At 42.6% G+C, this 17,293-nt stretch overlaps 1 protein-coding gene across 2 annotated transcripts; it reads right to left on the reverse strand.

The window, feature by feature from the left end:
• Positions 1–782: 782 nt before the first annotated feature.
• On the reverse strand, positions 783–16,944 carry sxc (O-linked N-acetylglucosamine (GlcNAc) transferase sxc). Of its 2 annotated transcripts, XM_033473417.2 has the most exons (13): positions 16,429–16,944; positions 13,783–14,485; positions 13,024–13,174; positions 12,697–12,940; positions 12,419–12,487; positions 7,892–8,088; positions 5,452–5,541; positions 5,199–5,379; positions 4,504–5,106; positions 3,909–4,423; positions 3,381–3,834; positions 2,932–3,308; positions 783–2,821 (listed from the first exon to the last, which is right to left on the reverse strand). In XM_033473417.2, the coding sequence occupies exons 2-13, from the start codon at positions 13,994–13,996 to the stop codon at positions 2,632–2,634; spliced, it is 3,285 nt and encodes a 1,094-aa protein (XP_033329308.1). In that variant the 5' UTR covers positions 13,997–14,485; positions 16,429–16,944; the 3' UTR covers positions 783–2,631. The 2 variants fall into 2 exon arrangements, with proteins under 2 accessions (XP_033329308.1, XP_033329317.1); XM_033473426.2 differs by lacking the exon at positions 13,783–14,485 and having other exon boundaries at positions 16,429–16,943.
• Positions 16,945–17,293: the final 349 nt, after the last annotated feature.

Raw genomic sequence — 17,293 nt, forward strand, 5'->3', positions numbered from 1 at the left:
CCTTGCGCAGAACCTCCAATTAGAGCCCCAAAGGAATGGCATCACTTTCTTTCTCCTGCGACAACACTCCGAAGCATTCGCCTTTTTTCGTCCTTTTTCCTAGTCCGCATTGCTTTCATGGATGACCTAGTTCCCATTATAATCTCCGTACACAAAAACGATCCAATCTTCGTGGAGTATCGCTCAGCCTGGCCAATTCGAGCCATTGAGGTCTCAACAGTGACTCTGCAAAACTTCGCACCGGAAGAGTTTCAATATGCTCATGATAAATCCGGAGTCAAAGAAATATATCCGCATTTAGGCCGTAAAAGAATTGTAGTCAGAGATTTTCAACCTGAGTTCGCAAGGGTTGACTTATCTAGAGGGTAATTAATTACTAGGGTCGTTTGAAGCAATAGACAGGAATAATATAATAATAATATAAAAGAATTGTAGTCAGAGATTTTCAACCTGAGTTTGCAAGGGTTGACTTATCTAGAGGGTAATTAATTACTAGGGTTGTTTGAAGCAATAAACAGGAATATTATAGCAGTATATGTACATAAATTCTCCTAATATTTTTACAGTTTTGCCTTTTATGAATGCATAAAATCTGAAGTCTATTCAGGAGGTATCAGAATATTGTAAAATAAATTGATATGCGAAATTGTCAACGGATTGAATAGCGAAAAGGTATCGGGATATTGCTCGCGAAAATGTCAACGATAAATAACGGAACAAATTGGGTTTACAGGCGGTACACTTTTAACGGAAGAACGTGGTGTTAATGGAGATGGACAGAGTAAGGTACAAACTGTTTATTCTCGACCACGATAGAACTGAAGATAACAATCTCTTTTCGAAACGATGCAATTCATAGATTCCTTTTTCTCGTTACCAAAAATATTCTCGTCGTTCGAATCTTCGTCGTCTATATATGTTTATAAAGTATCATTGAGCATAAATTGCAAAGAATTTCACCACGGCGTCCGGTTAAAATTCGTTCAACCAATTCGGAATCGTTAAAATTATCTTCCACGTTGTTAATGTAGGTTTAGAATATCGACTTTAAAAGTCAGCATCTAGTGTTCGAAAAATTGTTACGTTTGGTTTGAACGTTATCCTACCGGCAAAATTTGCAGAACGGGGATTTTGTTTAAAGCTACTCTTAAATCTGTATCTGCGACGCAAATTGTGCGTAATGGGACAGTTACTCGTTATCGAGAACGTGCAATGCTGATAATACACAGTGGGCGGATGAGGTCACACATACAGAAAAATTTAATAGGATATCACGCAGTCTTCCTACTCGTCTAAAATGCGGTTCTAGACTATGAAATGGACCTTGCAAATAAAAAGAAAAAAAAAGAAGACTCCATTCTATATTCTTCAGTTGTCGCGCGGAGAATAAAAGTCGGTCGCAAGAACGGTTAATTAAATTCAAGGAATACTTTTCTATCTAACGTCGACTTCGCACTGTGATAATTAATATCAAAAGGCCGAATGTTGTCTTACGGACCGATCGAATCGAAAGAAATAAAGGAACTTTACGTACCTATTCACCGAAGTATCCTTCTCAACACAATATTTTGTTCATATTCTTTCCAATTAGATTCTTAACTGTTTGTTTTTATTCTATAGACGTACATCAGAAGTTTTTTCGCTACAGTCAACACCTCGCTATCTCACGCAACTTTTTTTTTTATTTCGCTCTTAACTTACGCAGTTTCACTATCGAACTAAAGTATTAACTAACGGTTACCTTTCTTTAATATTTACACGTGTATCATTACTTGATCGTATATAATACAACTTGCGTTCTTTGCTGTCAGAGCAGTTGCTAATTAATTAACATCTTGACGTGTAGAACCTATATACTTCGCTCTAACATATCTCTCCCCCCTCCCACCCCCCTCCCATCGTTCTCGACGCACATCTTTCTTTACGAGCTAAATCGTATTCGCATCGAACGACGAATAACAACCAGAAAAAAATCACCCTCATAGTTCCCCAAGGTCACCTACAAGACGCGTCAAGAGTCATCGAAATCCGCACAGCATTACGAATCGTAAGCCGCGGTATCGGCAACGTGTTATAAAATTAGTGATACGAATCTCGTCACTATACTCGTATGCTTGTGCACCGTTTTGCGTAATATAATTATTCAATAGTCTCTTCTATTATACTCGCTCTCACCAAGCTAATCGTCGAAAGTTAAGAAACCACGAGAGATTATGATTCTTTGCAAGTCGAGACATTATACGAAAAATTGTTAATATATAAATAACAGGGTGAAAATGATACACAACGTAGGAAGCAAGCGTAATTGTTTTCTCGTGACTCATACGGCATCAAGAATCCATCACATATGTTCAGGTGCCGAATCGAAGTATCGCGCACCGACGTATTTGTATTTTTCTACGTGTAATAAATTCTAAGCTCGATGATTTTATCGTACAAAACAGTAATTGCCAGCGCGGTTGGGAATTTCTTATAAGAACCGTATCTTGGGTCAAATAGGATGTCGATAACCATCTGTCTTTAAATGCTAAGTCCCCAGAAAACAGATGTTCACGGAATTAAAGCTATGTGTAGTATGTGTGTTTGTGTGTGTGTGTGGTGTGTATATAAATTAAAACGTAATGTGTCGCCTTAAGACGAGTTCGTAAGCTTCTCTCTTTCATTCTTATCTACAGCGGCCACGTGGTCAGGCTTTTCACCTCGTGCGTAACGCTCCCACATCTTCCTGTATAACATCTCCATGCCAGACGCATACAGTTTACAGCTGAATAGAGGACTCTCTGACCTGGCCTTCCATACCTTTGCCCTTATCGCTTTCAAGCTGAAAAATTGTTATGGATTAAAATCTTCAAGTTATAAAGAACCAATTTAACTGCAGATAGAACACAGTTATAAAAAGCTAGACGACCAAAATGATTATCATTCACTTACTATTCCCTGTCTGTGCCCAAACGAACCGCGATATCTTGGTACTCTTGTCTCGTTCGTGCTACTAATTCGGGACATCCTAAGGTATTCAATTGACTTGCAGCGACGCGTGACGCTAATGTCTCTCCTGGCAGTGTAACCACCGGCGTTCCGGTCCACAAGACGTCCATACTAGTAGTGTGACCGTTGCAGAGTGGCGTATCTAAGCAGACATCGGCTAATTGTCCTCGCCTGACGTGCTCTTCCTTCGCCGCGACGTTGCTGAACAGAATCCTGCCCGGTGATAAGCCTAATTGTTGAGCTGTGGCCTGCAAGTTTGGCTCGCCGACCGCTGGGAAACGAAGTAGCCATAGCACCGAATTGGGCACGTGTTTCAGAATCTGCAAGTCAATATTAGAATTAGCGTATAGAATTCGCTTCTACGTGGAAGCTAAAAATGATGAGACACTCACATGTGCCCACATGTGAAGTGTGAGAGGGTCAATTTTATACAGCTGATTGAAGTTGCAGTAGACAACCGCGTCCTCCGGAAGACCGTACTGTTGTCTCGTTGTGATTACAATGTTCTGAGGCACTTCTTCTCCCGTTGCCGTTTTATTGTTCACCTGCGTCGTGGTCATGCCATTTTGGACTACAACGCCGTTGACGGACATCTGGCACTGACCAGAGGCGATCATCGTCTCAATGGGTGTGGTGGTTGGTAACTCCGCGACTTTCAACGAGATTTCAACGGGTTTGTTTTTGGCATCAGGTACAATTACTTCACGGATCTCCTTTACCAACGTATTCTCGATCATTGGAGACAGGTCGGTGGCATTTATGACCGCTACATTGTCTGCTACTTTTCCTTTCATGTTCAATTTATCTGTCAAGATTAGCCGTTCCTTGAGATGTGGGAACATTTGCCTGATAAAGAATTCCAACAATTAATAAAGTATTCCACTAATCTGTATAATTACCCGTAATTACTAAAAACCTACTTATGATCTCCGATGAAGTACGTGTGTGGCATGTAAGCAAGTTTCTCGCTGTATTGTGTGGCGAGTTCTAACGGCGATGTGACTTCATCTGTGATTAAATAATCCATGAAACTAGCGCCAGACGTTCCCGGGTATCCCAGCCACATCACCTGAATCGGTGCCGGTCGAAGAGCAAATATTTCGTTCCTAGCACCTTTCGTATAACCATTCATGTTTACTAGAATATGTATTCCATCGGCGTTGATGCGATCAGCCGCCTTTCCGTTGCATGGAATCTGCGAGAGATCGATAAAGTGTTCAGCTTCCCTTGCAATCTTTGCTCTGAAAGTTGTCCCATCATCGGAACTCAGCGCATAACAGAATATTTCAACGCTCTGTCGATCGTGAAGTCCCGGAATCGATTGCATTAAGTGACTGGTAGGATGGTTTCCGAAGTCTGAAGACACGTAGCCGATCCTCAGGCGGGTTCCAACTTCGCGAGGATACTTGTACGGTTGTTTATGCAAAACGTGGATCTGAAATAGTCGTAAGAAATATTTTAGATTCTTTCTGCAGGAAACATTTCACAGGCGTTGCTATTTAGATGAATAGAAACCTTTTCGATGCAAAGATTGGCATGCCTAGCTGCGATGGCTTTCCTAAAGTCATGAGAAAGAGGATAGAGCATGGAATGATGCGGGTGTACGCTAGGCAGCCTGTTTTTGTCCAATTGTTCCGCCACTATGGAGACCAGTTTCTTCATTCTAGCCTCGTAATCGGTCCAGTCGCAAACTATCTGCAGACAATGCGCCAGATTGCAGTACGCGTCCGGAAAATCAGGCTTCAACTTCAGCGCGGTCCTGTAGGATTGGATCGCCTCAGGAATGTTCCCGGAGTCTTTGTGAATCGAGGCTAAATTGGAATGAGCATCGGCGAAAGCGGGATTGATTTGAATAGCCCTCGTGTAACATTGAAGAGCCCCCTGTATATCTTGCATCTCCTTCAGGGTATTGCCCATATTCGAGTAAGCGTCTGCGAAAGTCGGCTGAATACGAATAGCCTCCTTGTAATGCATCAGCGCTTCGTTTAACTTTCCTTGCTGTTGCAACACGGAAGCAAGGTTGCTGTGAGCTGCCGCGAACTCGGGGAACACTTCGAGCGCCTTCAGATACAGTCGAGTCGCTTCTTCGATGTATCCTTGTTCCCTTTTTATGTTGGCCTGCGTCGAGAACGACAATTGCATAAGAGTACTTTCGCAGTGACAAAGTATGTCTTCTGACAAGCTTTCGGAATCACAAATTGTGTAAGTACCAGATTATTAAGGGAATCGGCGTGCGACGGGCACAAGCGAAGGGCGGTGTTGTAGCAATCCTCCGCCTCCACCACTTGGCCCTTCTCTTTGAGCGCGTTCGCCAGGTTGCAATACGCATCTGGAAAATTGGGTTGCAATTCGATGGCACGACGGTACGTGTCGATCGCCAAGTCAATAAGCCTGTTAAGCGGAAAGTATTGATTAGCGCCGGTATAAAAGATTAATAAAAAGAAAAGTGGAAGAAAGCCTTACCCCTGCTCATAATAAACGCAGGCCAAGTTTCCGTGCACGACCGCATTATTAGGGCTAAGATTCAATGCACGCAAGTAGGCAGCTACGGCTCTGTTGACAAATGCAAAAAAATACGTCGTTTAATGATGTTATTACGTCCCAATAAGACACGAACAGCGTCTACACGATTCTGTATTATTTCTTCCTCGTTTAAACACCATTAATTCTTTTATCATAACAATATAGTAATGCAATTTTTCGGAAACCGGCTGACCAGGAACGAAAAATCATTCTCAATTAGTTATTATTTCACTGCGATGTAAAAAATTAGTCATCGCGTTACGATAGAGAAAATCAATGTTCCGGGATCACCTGGTAAGCAGGTCCAACTATTCGAAATACGAGTGTGTTCAATTCGAGAAAATATTTAGCTACTTCGCTAGTTGAGGTGTCCGCCGCGAGCACCACACCCGTCACGAATGGAGCACGTGCTAAGGTGTGTAACTATAGAGACTGACACCTGCACACCGGCCGGCGAGAGTAACGAGACAACAAGCCAGTATATCGGAATTAACCTTTTCACGGTGTATCTAAGCCAAGAGATGCATCCGGGGGTTGAGGATCGCGAGAGGGCTCGCTCTAATCGCGCGCGTAAAGGGGGTGCGATCGTGGCCGAGGGCGAGATCACCGTGTACACGACAACGCACTGGCAGTCCATTCCTTCCCCATTTCGATGCTTTTCGATCCCGATGAAGTGGACGGTTTTATCACGAAAAAAAAAGAAAACGGGAACGAACAGAAGAGGAGGAGCCGAGAGATGGACCCCCCCGTTCGGTCCGGCTCGGACGCAATCGTCGCCTCGAGAAAACTCGAAGCCAGGAGAGACTACGTTTTTGGTAACATCCACCACCCCCGCTAAGGACCGTACACCCTCTCCTCCCACGAGTAGTAAAGGGTTCTTCTCCCTCGTGGGGGCGGAGCGAGTGTTGGAATCGATAGCACGCCGAGTTTCTCCCGCTGTGTTGTGCGTAACGACTGAGAAACAACTTCGGATCCGTGACTACGCGCGAACAAGGAATCTAGATTGTAGGCGAGCAATTTTCGCCGTTGCCAAGACGTAGATACAGCAAACGCGTGGTCTCGAAGACGGCCATTATAGGGGTGGGATCGTTCTTCTTTCAACGTAGAACATTGAGAATATTCGAGAAGGCGGAGATTTTTCCAATAACACATAAACTCTGTAATGTCTTGGCTACGTCAGGCAGAAGCTAATCCATAATTATAAAAGAAGCTAGTAACTTTTCAAGATAATTTGCACATTTTTTAACGACAGATTACCAGCGAAAAACAATTCATATTATCGAGAAAACCTCACCTTTGCCCTGTCTCCCTGTCTGCCGCCTATCATCCCCCTATCCGTTTCGAGGCTAATTGATTAAGCATGTTTTACGCAGCGATTTCAGCGAGTCATCCTGACATACCCTAATTAAACACTTCCGTTGATCGGACAATCACATTAGCGAATACGTGCCGTGCAAAAGAAGGTTCTTCGCGGGCATCGCTCTGGAGAGAGACAAGGGACGATGAACTTGAAAGGACGTTGCATGAATATCGATTCCCTGTTTACATGCTGGCTCATGCGCACCAAATCGCGATTCTTTAGCATACGCATTCAGGGATGCAACCTCTCGCAACTCCTCTCTACCAGAAATGAAACACTTTCAAAGAAATGCACCGAAGCTACTCGTTAAAATCCGCCTGTTAAGTTTTTTACACTTTTCTTTGTCTTTATACACTTGTAGCATTAAAAGAATTTTAGAAGCAAATAACCTGCATAATAGAATTTATGTATAATAGAATTTTATTCTCACTCTAGGGGATTAGTTGGAAAAAAATATTTATCTCACGGGGGAAGTAGTACTTTTTTTGTACGGCTCTTTTCTACCATCAGGGCCTGAACGAGACCACTAAAGGAATAACTAATAAAAGCCTAGTGTTTCTCTAGCACAGACTTTAAAACCGACGTCTACATTGATCAGAGACGACGATCGATCAAACTGTGCATCTAGATCAGAATTTAGTAAGAAAAAGATAACTAATTAAAGTATGGTGGGACCGAGAATCGAACCAGGGTCCACCGCTTGATAGGCTCACGCCTCTCCCATCGAGCTAACCATTTCATCTGCTGCATATCAATTGAACGATCTACTTTATAACATAGCTTCAAAACTATTTTACTCTACAATTTGCAAAAGCATCGAATGCTCATCTCGGTCGTTCGTCAATGTTCAAACATTAGGCATCTTCTTTCCAAGTCTACCTGTAGTTTAAGCAGAATAGAGCAAATAGTGGCTCGATAATTGCCACATGAACGTTCAGATAACACCGGGAACAAAGCCAAACGACAGATCCGAGCATCGGTCTTGAACAGGTTTCGTCGGGAAAAGGCCGCCCCTCTTACCTGTCAAAGATCCTGGCCTCTTTCAGTACGTTGCCAAGGTTGATGTACGCGTCCAAGAAGTTCGGATCGAGCGCGACTGCCTTCTCGAAGTGGTGAATCGCCAGCCAGATCTCTCCCTGAGCGTTGAACACGCAGCCAAGGTTGCTCCAAGCGACCGCGAAGTCCGGGCGCGTTTCGATCGCCTTTAGATAGCATGCCTACAGACAAAGATCGTATTAGAGAATTCCGACTCGCGTACTGTCAGGGACGCGCCGCGCGTATTGCCCGACCTCTCCTCGCCGCGCCGCAGCTTTCACACACTTCACCATCCTCGAAAACCTCAGAGAACAAAACACATCTATTCTCACCTTCGCCCTGTCTGTCTCCGTTCTTTGCTCTACCTCTATCATCCCCCGTCGCCCCTGCTTCTCGCAAACAGGTGCACAAAGTAAGCATGTTTTTTTTACGCAGCGATTTCGGCGAGTCATCCTGACATACTCTAATCGAATACCTTCGTTGATCGGACAATTTTAAGTGTGACACGCGATTTCTATGAAATTTGCACTGCAGATAGTTCTTTGAGACGCGCGGAAATTGGTACTTCGAACGGTTAATAAATTCTGTTTGCGTGAGATTCTCGTCGCCACATGCTTGCCGTTCCTCAAAGAATTATCAACTGTGAAGATTGTATAAAAACCAACTTGTTACACTTAGCTAGGGTAAAAAGCTTGCGAATATGTCGTTCCAACGAAGGAGGATAATTAGAGTAGACTCGAAACGAAGCCCACTGCGTTGTACAGTTTTCAAGGAGTCATTCGTAGATATTTAAGATGGGCGAAGAGGGAGGCTGGACCAGAACGAAGACAGAGAAAACGAAGCCCATTCTGCGAGTCGTGTAAATGGGGGATAGGATCTGATGCGAGATCGGGATAGAAGGGTAACAAGGTGCGCGCTAGAAACGTCATCGTGGAAACTTGAGCGATTCGAGCGTCTTGTCCCGTGTCCATCGACTCTCCGGAATGCGTCCGGTGGATTCGACGGCACGTGACACGTCGTTCGCCACATCGTCATTCTTATCATCGTCATCACTGTCACTCGGCCAATTCATCCCCGTCGAGGATTCTCCGTTCTTGCCGATGAGAGCTTGAACAAACATGCGTGCGTGAATGTACGTGTACATCATATCATTATCACATTGTCATCACCCGTGCTCCCGTTAGCTAACACAAATATACACATACATGTGCAGAGAAAAAATACAGATCGTCGAGATGTTCTCATTTCTAGTACAATTGGAAAGAATGATAAAATACGTTTTTCGAATTTCCATTTTACGTGACGACGCTCCTAAGGGGTCAAGCAGGGATGTGCATCGCGCGTGCCGAGAGGCGGGCTGCATCATGTAAAACAGAGTAATCCGTACCTAAACAATAAGTAAAAGGGCATTTACAGTCGGCCGATCTCTTAAGGAACATGGTAGGAGGGTTCGGTTGATTTGTGGCATGGAACAACCAGGAGAAACTGGACGGAAACAAAGTTGGATGAGCTTTAGACACCGTTTCAGAGTTCCAAGCCGAGATTACTTCTGGATCCTCCCCATTGATTCCACGTTATAGGGGTGACGAGCCAGTGGCGACATTTCTACTAAACCCTATAAATCAAACTATCATCCTGTATATCTCATTTATCGCAAATAGTGGGTAGGTCATTCTGTATTAATTTTTGTTATTTTGATCTGTTACGATGAAGCTCACTTTGAATTTTGAAGATTATAGCGTGTAAGATTTGACTCTGTATTTCTACAGACTGTCATTACCTTATGATTTACTTCACAGCAACGCTGATTGGAACTTCTTTATTTTACCGTACACCTACATCTAATCTAATTAACGAATAACTACCATTAGCAAACTAATAGGAATTCATTCTGATCTCAATGAAACGAATAACATTTTTACTTATCAGACTCAACTTTTTCAGACAAGCCTGACTGGATATTACAAGGCGAGGAGTTCAACGCGAAGCAACGAGTTATTTAACATGTGATGTTGCATGTTGCTATCGAAGAACCAAAAAGGAAGAAGTTCGTCACCCCTATCGAACTCGTCAGTGGAGCCACAGAGACTGGAAAAGCAAAGAAAAAAGTCTGAAACCTCGGTGGATCAAAGGGAGATCCAACTTTGAAGTTTCTTTCACGGAAACATCGGAACAACATCAATGTGTCTGACGGAATAGTTCAGAGACCGGCCTACGGGAATTACTTTACCTGCAGAGTACCCTTCGGTAGGTTGACGGTAGGTACGGCTCGCAAGCTCTCATAATAAACTTAGACCGAGAGACAGTGTGTTACTGAATAACCACATTCAGATTCACCGTTTGACGAAGGAACCCATGGTAACCGAGACCAATCACATTGCTCCGACTTCCCCTCCTAGAGTTGATCATCCCATCCACAACAATAAGACAGCTGCGTTAATGTCTCTTCACTGATACTCTTCGCCTCAACTTTGTCTTTTTTTTTCTTGTTTATATTTTTTGACTTTCACAGAGGTACCTAAGTCGTGCGTGCCCGAGTTATGTGGGGCACGCTTCGCTGAGATCGTCAGCCACCATGTATCGGATCATAATAGTATAAAACATCATTGAGACTTTCTAAACCGGTGAAGCGAATTTTCTTTTTGCCCCCGTTGGATCAATACTGTCAGCCAATTAGTTTTCAAGACCGTGTTTTCCCTTTCTCGATTCGACATTTCAAAACTCTAGATCTCTCTTTACACGGAGATGGGCACTGATTTTATTTAAATAACACGCACTGAAAAGCTTTATCTTTAAACAAGCTACTACATTATAGTTCGGGACAAAAATATAGGATAAATCACTGTCAATGTGATTTCCGTGATCAAATATAAACGCTCTAATTTCTCCATTGGGAATGCATGAATGTGGCTATTTCAAAATTTATATAACTTGCTATCTTTTTGTCCCCGACTGTAGCTGTATCTCAATTCTTTGTTTAGAAACAAATTGCTTGGCTAACACAAGCTCGAAGAACCACGTTTTATTTAAATGATAGATCTGCCCATTTCCGGATTTTGTTTGTGCTTGTTTGGTGGCGGAACGTGCAGAGCGAACAAACGAACGAGCGGACTAGACAGCGCTCAAGACTGGCAGGAAATTCAGCGGAAGGCCTTTCTCGTCGCATTGCGTTTCGTATTCGCCGACGAGTTTCCCTGTGGACAGCACTTATGATCAAACGAGCGAAACAGAAGATTCAAGGAATAATTACGAAGCGTACGAGTTGATATTGCGAATGTCAAAGCGCGCTGTCCTCAGACAAGAAGCTCGTAGGCAGTCGCCGCGCCGCGCTGCACTGTGAGAAGCAGACCACTTGACGCTTATTGATCTACCACCGATAGATCTTTTCATCCAGATCCTTTCAATCAAACAATGTCAGGGAAACTCTTGGGACACAAGAGTGTATCCCGTGAGTTTCAATCCCAGACAGGCAAAATGATTATCAGTTTCTTTTCGTTAATATATTATCTGACGATAAGCGAAGAACGTATAATTCGTCAAGTGATCTCGCGCAATTTATCATATATATATATATATATATATACATATATATATATATATATATAGATCACCGTACATACAAAGACTCGGTATACTCTCAAAAGTTGGAAAGAGTTGTTGGAAAGAAAAGGTCGCATTTGTGTCCACGTATATGTTACGGAACGGTATACCTAGAGAGGCAGAACACATTCAGAATGAGCTGAATCAAATGAGAGATGAGCTTAACAGTTACGGTCGCGCGCCTGCGGGCCCTATTCTAGCTTGCCTCGTTGTTTTCAACAAAAATGCGAACGAAAAAAAAGCATTATGCATCTAGAATCTGATTCGGGGCAGAGAGAAAGAGAGAAAAAAAAAGATACCGACACACGCATCATGCTGTAATAGGACCGGCAGTTTTGTAGACAGGATTTGCAATAACACCGTCGGGACGTTGAGTCCATTTCCATTGGGGTGTTATTGCAAGACGCTTTGCGCAGTGCCAAGTAAGGGTTTCGAACTGTTTCCAGCCCCGATTCTCAATCAGGACCCTCATTGCGCCGCGTTCGATACCGTCTCATCTCGCTGATCCACGATCGAGAGAACAGATCAGGCGGTCTCAAACGCGGCATTGTTGATCAGTAAAGTGGGAAGACCGCGCGCGATGCACAGTGCGCTATCGAAGCTCTCCAAGGTAGATTATGATTCGATAACGCAGCATCGCGCGCCGCGCGCTGATTTTAGCCGCGACGAGAAAGACACTCCGCAAGAATGATGCGGATTTAATCTGATCGATTCCTGGCCATTCCGCGGAGCTGCATACTAGCGCTCGTGCACATAATACGGAAATGCATCGGTGCCTGGTGTTGTAGAAGCGGAGGTTGACCCGTCGGCGAGCATCCCGAGTATTCAACTGCGCCGGCACCGATGCATCCGAGTATGCGCATCACACGTCAAATTAATGTATATCTATTGCCAATCGAGAAACAAACCTACCTTCGCTTCGTCAAGTCTTGCTAATGCTTTCAAAAGATTACCAAGATCGCTCCTCACGCAGTAGAGATCCTGGAACACAGGTAGATACGTTATACAATCTCATAAGAATTATAATAAAAAGAATCGCTCAAGAAACATTGAAAATTCCAGACAAAACTTAACAATTTTCTTCTAAATGATAATAAGTATGTTTGATTATCTAGTAACGATTATTAAGCTACACTCTCTTGGTCGATCACTGTGAAAATTCTACGCTAGCGATATTATGAGTCACTCACGGGATTGTATTGTAGAGCAGTCACATAAGCTTGAACAGCTTGTTCCATGTCTCCCGCAGCCACCAATGCAGCTGCCAAGTTAATGTAACCATCGATAAAGTCCGGTTTCAATCGTACCGCATGTCGATAGTTTTCCAATGCCTCCTGCAGTTGACCACGTTCCTTAAAAACGTTTCCGAGATTGCTGTATGCCTCCGCCAGTAAGGGATTTTGCTTTATCGCCAAGCTACTGTAGTGAGCTGACCTGAAAAATTCCAAGGAAATTCATCGTAAAAAAGACAAAACGAAAAAAAAAATAATAATTTTTCGAGTAAAAAAAATATTTACTTTTCCAGCCTCCTACACTGGAAATGAATCGATGACAGCAACAAAAGAACTCCTGTGTTGTTTGTTTCCTGCCGCCAAAGCTGCATACAGTGTCTTTCAGCGTTTTCATAGTCGCCTGCTTGATATTCCCTATGAGCGAGCTCCAACAGCCCTGGAAACAGAGTTTGAACCATTTTTACATCATGGAAATCCTTAAAACATTCGACATAACATATATAAAGGGAAGAAAAAGTATTCATACACCGGTGTATTTCATATTACACTCAGCTTCAGTGTTCCCAATTAACGAAATCTCGGCTAAAAAATCCCTAGAAAAATCATGTAAGCGCGTCTCTGACAATCGATTTCCATTTAACTCTCTCCGTCGACCGACACTGGGCCGCCTTTTTGACCCATCCGCATGTTTGACAAGCTTTGTTTTTCTACTTCTCTCGTCCTAAGATTCTTTATCTACTTTTTCCTACTCTAAATTCTACGCAATTTCAGCGATAATAACAGTATACACGTTACGAAAACGTTTGGGGGCCGCAACACGCATGTCCGAGGATTAAGTTTACCGGCGATGGAAAACGCGGAACGGGACGGGGAAAGTACAATAGAAGGAAAAAGTATTCATACATCGTTTCTTTTTTTGTCTCGAATTTTTAGCACGTAAAGTACGTGGATAGTACGAAAATGGTGGTCGGCAGGTAAATTAACCGGTGTATGAATACTTTATTTTCTTAGTATACGAAGCCATATGCTTGAATGAATACGAACAGTAGGAATCAACGGCGACGTTTATGGTCTGATTGTCGGCGATCGCGATCAGCTCCTTGCCCTGAGTGTCCTGCGTAACGACCAGAAGATTTTGTCCGTTTTGCCACTCGCCGGCCCCACTCGAAATATCTTCAGAATTGTTCACAACGTTGGCGATGATCCCGTTCGTGTTCCTCAGAACGGTCTCCTTCTTCTCCGACAGTCTGAGACTCATTTTACTCGCGTGTTCCTCTCTCGGTTCGTTGCTCTGGCCTTCTCGGTAGCTTTGGCATGCGTGCACACAACCGCACGCAATCCCAACGCAGTTGCAACCAGGTTCGACCGATTTCAAGAAACTCCGAAACGACACACTGAATTTTCCAGTGGATTCTTCGGTGCAGCAGTTGCCCAGCACCGAGATTTTAGAAAGTTGTTGGCTTTAACACCACTTTTCCAACATGAGCAGTATACTTGTCTTCACTGTCACGCTTCTTTCAACATTATACTTATGTACTCCTAGCTTCTGTATACACTGCCGAGCTTCTGTACAAGTTACGCTACGACCAGGTTATCCCTGCCAGAGCCAGCGGCTCGCTGATTCGTCCGTTTCGCTACTATGGCGGACTCCTGCGTCGTTGCGGTGAAGACGGAAGAGGGAACAGAAGAAGACACCCGGCTCAGGAGCGTAGACACCGGATCTGGCGCCCCTAACATTTGGCGGGCACTAATGCAAACCGTTTATATATAAACTTCTCGAAGGAAATATATGTATCCTAAAATGATGCATATTCATTTTGGAATTTTCGAAGGACACAATCAATATTATGTAATTAAATATATATTTTGTATATATATATATATTTATTAATTTTTTTTATTAATTTTGTATATATTTGTATATATTGTATGTATATATATATATATATATATATATATATATATATATATATTTATTAATATATTTATTAATGTAAATGGGGTGTCTCGCCGTCGGTATGGTGTCCATAGCAAAAGATGTTACGGATGAACGATTCTGACGCGGTCAGGTAAGAATGTTTTTAAATTCTCTTAGAAGTTATACAATTCGTGTCTCCGACACTTTCTGGTATAGATTATTATGAAATAATAATGCCAAGCATAATGTAAAATCGCCTTGCATAAAATCAAAGAACAAATGCGAGAAAATTCAGCGTAACCCGGGGTACACGTAATTCATTGCACGGAACTGGGAACGCAGCGGAGAAACCAAATTAGTGATTCTCAAACAATTTTAAAATGTACTCAAATATCGAGATAGTGTTATCGTGTAATATACTACCATTGACTAAAAAAATAACCTTGGATTTGTTTTTATTGTGCCTACCATAGATGACAATTGCTCTTTCAATGATTCAATGACACATAATGTTCTCAATGCGTGTATTTTACGAAAAAGCAGCTTAATATATATATATAATTTTTCTTGGAATAATAATTTCAAAAGAAAAAATCAAACCATGTTATTGCAAATGAATTGACATGTTACTATTGTAACTTAAATCATTGACTCCTAATTAGAGATTGTTTTCAAGATATCATAAAGTAACCATTAGGAGGAAAAGTATATGGTAGTATGGTATGTAAATAACCAAATGTTTTGATTCGTGAAATTGAAAAAGAAATATGTAAATTGGGAACCACTGAGGTTTACGAAGGGACGACTGTTCCCCACTCTGGCGCGGAAAGCAGATGGAATAGGTATACGGAGTGGAATATTCCACCGTCACTTCGACGGAGAGGGGGACGGCGAATTGGGGAGCGACGGTCAAAAGAAGGTAGCTTAACCCTCGCCTATCAATGCGTGGGTCTATCCAGGCCCTATTGTTAACTGCTACCTTTCAAATGTAGTTGTTCCAATAGTAGAAATTCCGCTTCGGATGCACGAATCAAAGACGTTGACCGTCAAACAGTACTTGAGGGAAAACAGGTACGAAAAGTACCAGTACATTTACGGTACGACACGGTACAGGTATGGAAGAAAATTATACCCTACAATAAATCAAGAACTTTCTATTTACGAAAATAAAATTTACGATGAATATATATATATATATGTAAATGTATGCACAAAACACGATACTATGCCACAACAATTTTAGCGATGAAATTCGAATATGCCATTTTGCTCCAAAAATTTAATCATTTCCTGACTTTGAATTTCGTTAGATCGCCAATAAGTGCTATGATTTTAGAACTACAGCAACAATTTCAGTTACGTAATAAATAATAGAGTACAGCAAATGACGAGACAATTTTCATGCTTGAAATATGTAGAATTCTATTGCATTACTACTGTTCTGTGCCCTGATTTTTATTTATAAATTCGCGACACATCTGTCTCGAATTTCATGTTCAGTTTCTTCCGAAGGTTTCGTAAAAACTAAACAATACAGTTCAATGTTAAACATGACCAAAGTTCTATGAATTTGATGGACTGCGTACGTACATAAACTACAAAAGCTATAGAAATACCATACCGATATTTAATTGTATGCTTATCAATCATGCGTGCAGAAAGTAAAAGAAATTCCCATAGGCCTGTAACCGTCAACTTGAACTTCATCAACGAAATATCGAAAGTTCCATTGTCGCGGTAATTCGTCAAGATCATCGAGATGGACTACGTACCAACTGTCGAGAGCTGTTGTATCTCGTTCATTTTAAGAATGACGCTGGTGCCAGCAATCTGTTGATGGTTTTGCTGCTGTTGTTGCTGCGGCTGCTGCTGTGCTTGCATGATCACGGCCACCATAAAAAATGCTCAAACGAGAATGCCGCGCGAGAAAAATCTACCGATAATTAAGATTACGGTTACGAGGCGCACGGATGCCTCGACGTGTGTTCAGACGGAAATCTGAACGTGAAACTCGCAAAATTTCGCGGCATGCACTAGCGCGATCTTTCAACGTCCGCCATCATGGATTTTCAAGGCACTATACATCGAACACTGGCCCGGACCGATTCGTGGTATGCAAATTACGTGTATCAATAATTGCACGACCGTCAAGCTTCTTGCTGTCCGAGATATCCCGATAAAGAAACCTCAGGGGTCACGGTCCGATCGACCTCCCGCGAATGACAGCCGTCAACGAGCCGAAAACTCGAGCATAACGTGAGCTGCGGGGATACGTAACACGGTCTGACGTCCGACGCAAAAAACCAATCGATGAACGGATTCCGGGTAGGAGAATCGTGCGGCCTCATGCGCGGGAGATACGTAACGAATTCAAAGGGTTCCCGGGATAATGCAAATAAAATCGTGATTCGTGTCTGGACCTCGGATCTGGAGGTACTCTGTCCACTTCTTTGAAAAGACGATGTTCTACAAATTTTTACATTATTAATATTATTATTTGTTATACCGATACAGATAATTCTTGCCACTTCTGTCATAAGACATAATGCAGATTTCGGCAAGAATTATATGCTCCGTAACGTGTCCGGACAGCGGCAATCCACGTATGTAGATGTAGAATGCTCAGAGTTCTAGTCA

The sequence above is a fragment of the Megalopta genalis genome, chromosome 1, assembly GCF_051020955.1.
Source record: "Megalopta genalis isolate 19385.01 chromosome 1, iyMegGena1_principal, whole genome shotgun sequence".
In the NCBI taxonomy this organism is placed as follows: Eukaryota; Metazoa; Arthropoda; class Insecta; order Hymenoptera; family Halictidae; genus Megalopta; species Megalopta genalis.

Bases quoted from the DNA above. Each gene is read 5' to 3' on its own strand.
- sxc (XM_033473417.2), bottom strand. From the start codon at position 13,996: ATGAGTCTCAGACTGTCGGAGAAGAAGGAGACCGTTCTGAGGAACACG. The intron at 13,175-13,782 runs GTTCGTATTCAT...CTCTGTTTCCAG, and splicing joins CGTCGCCGTTGATTCCTACT to GGCTGTTGGAGCTCGCTCAT. The intron at 5,107-5,198 runs GTACTTACACAA...TTCTCGACGCAG, and splicing joins CCGATTCCCTTAATAATCTG to GCCAACATAAAAAGGGAACA.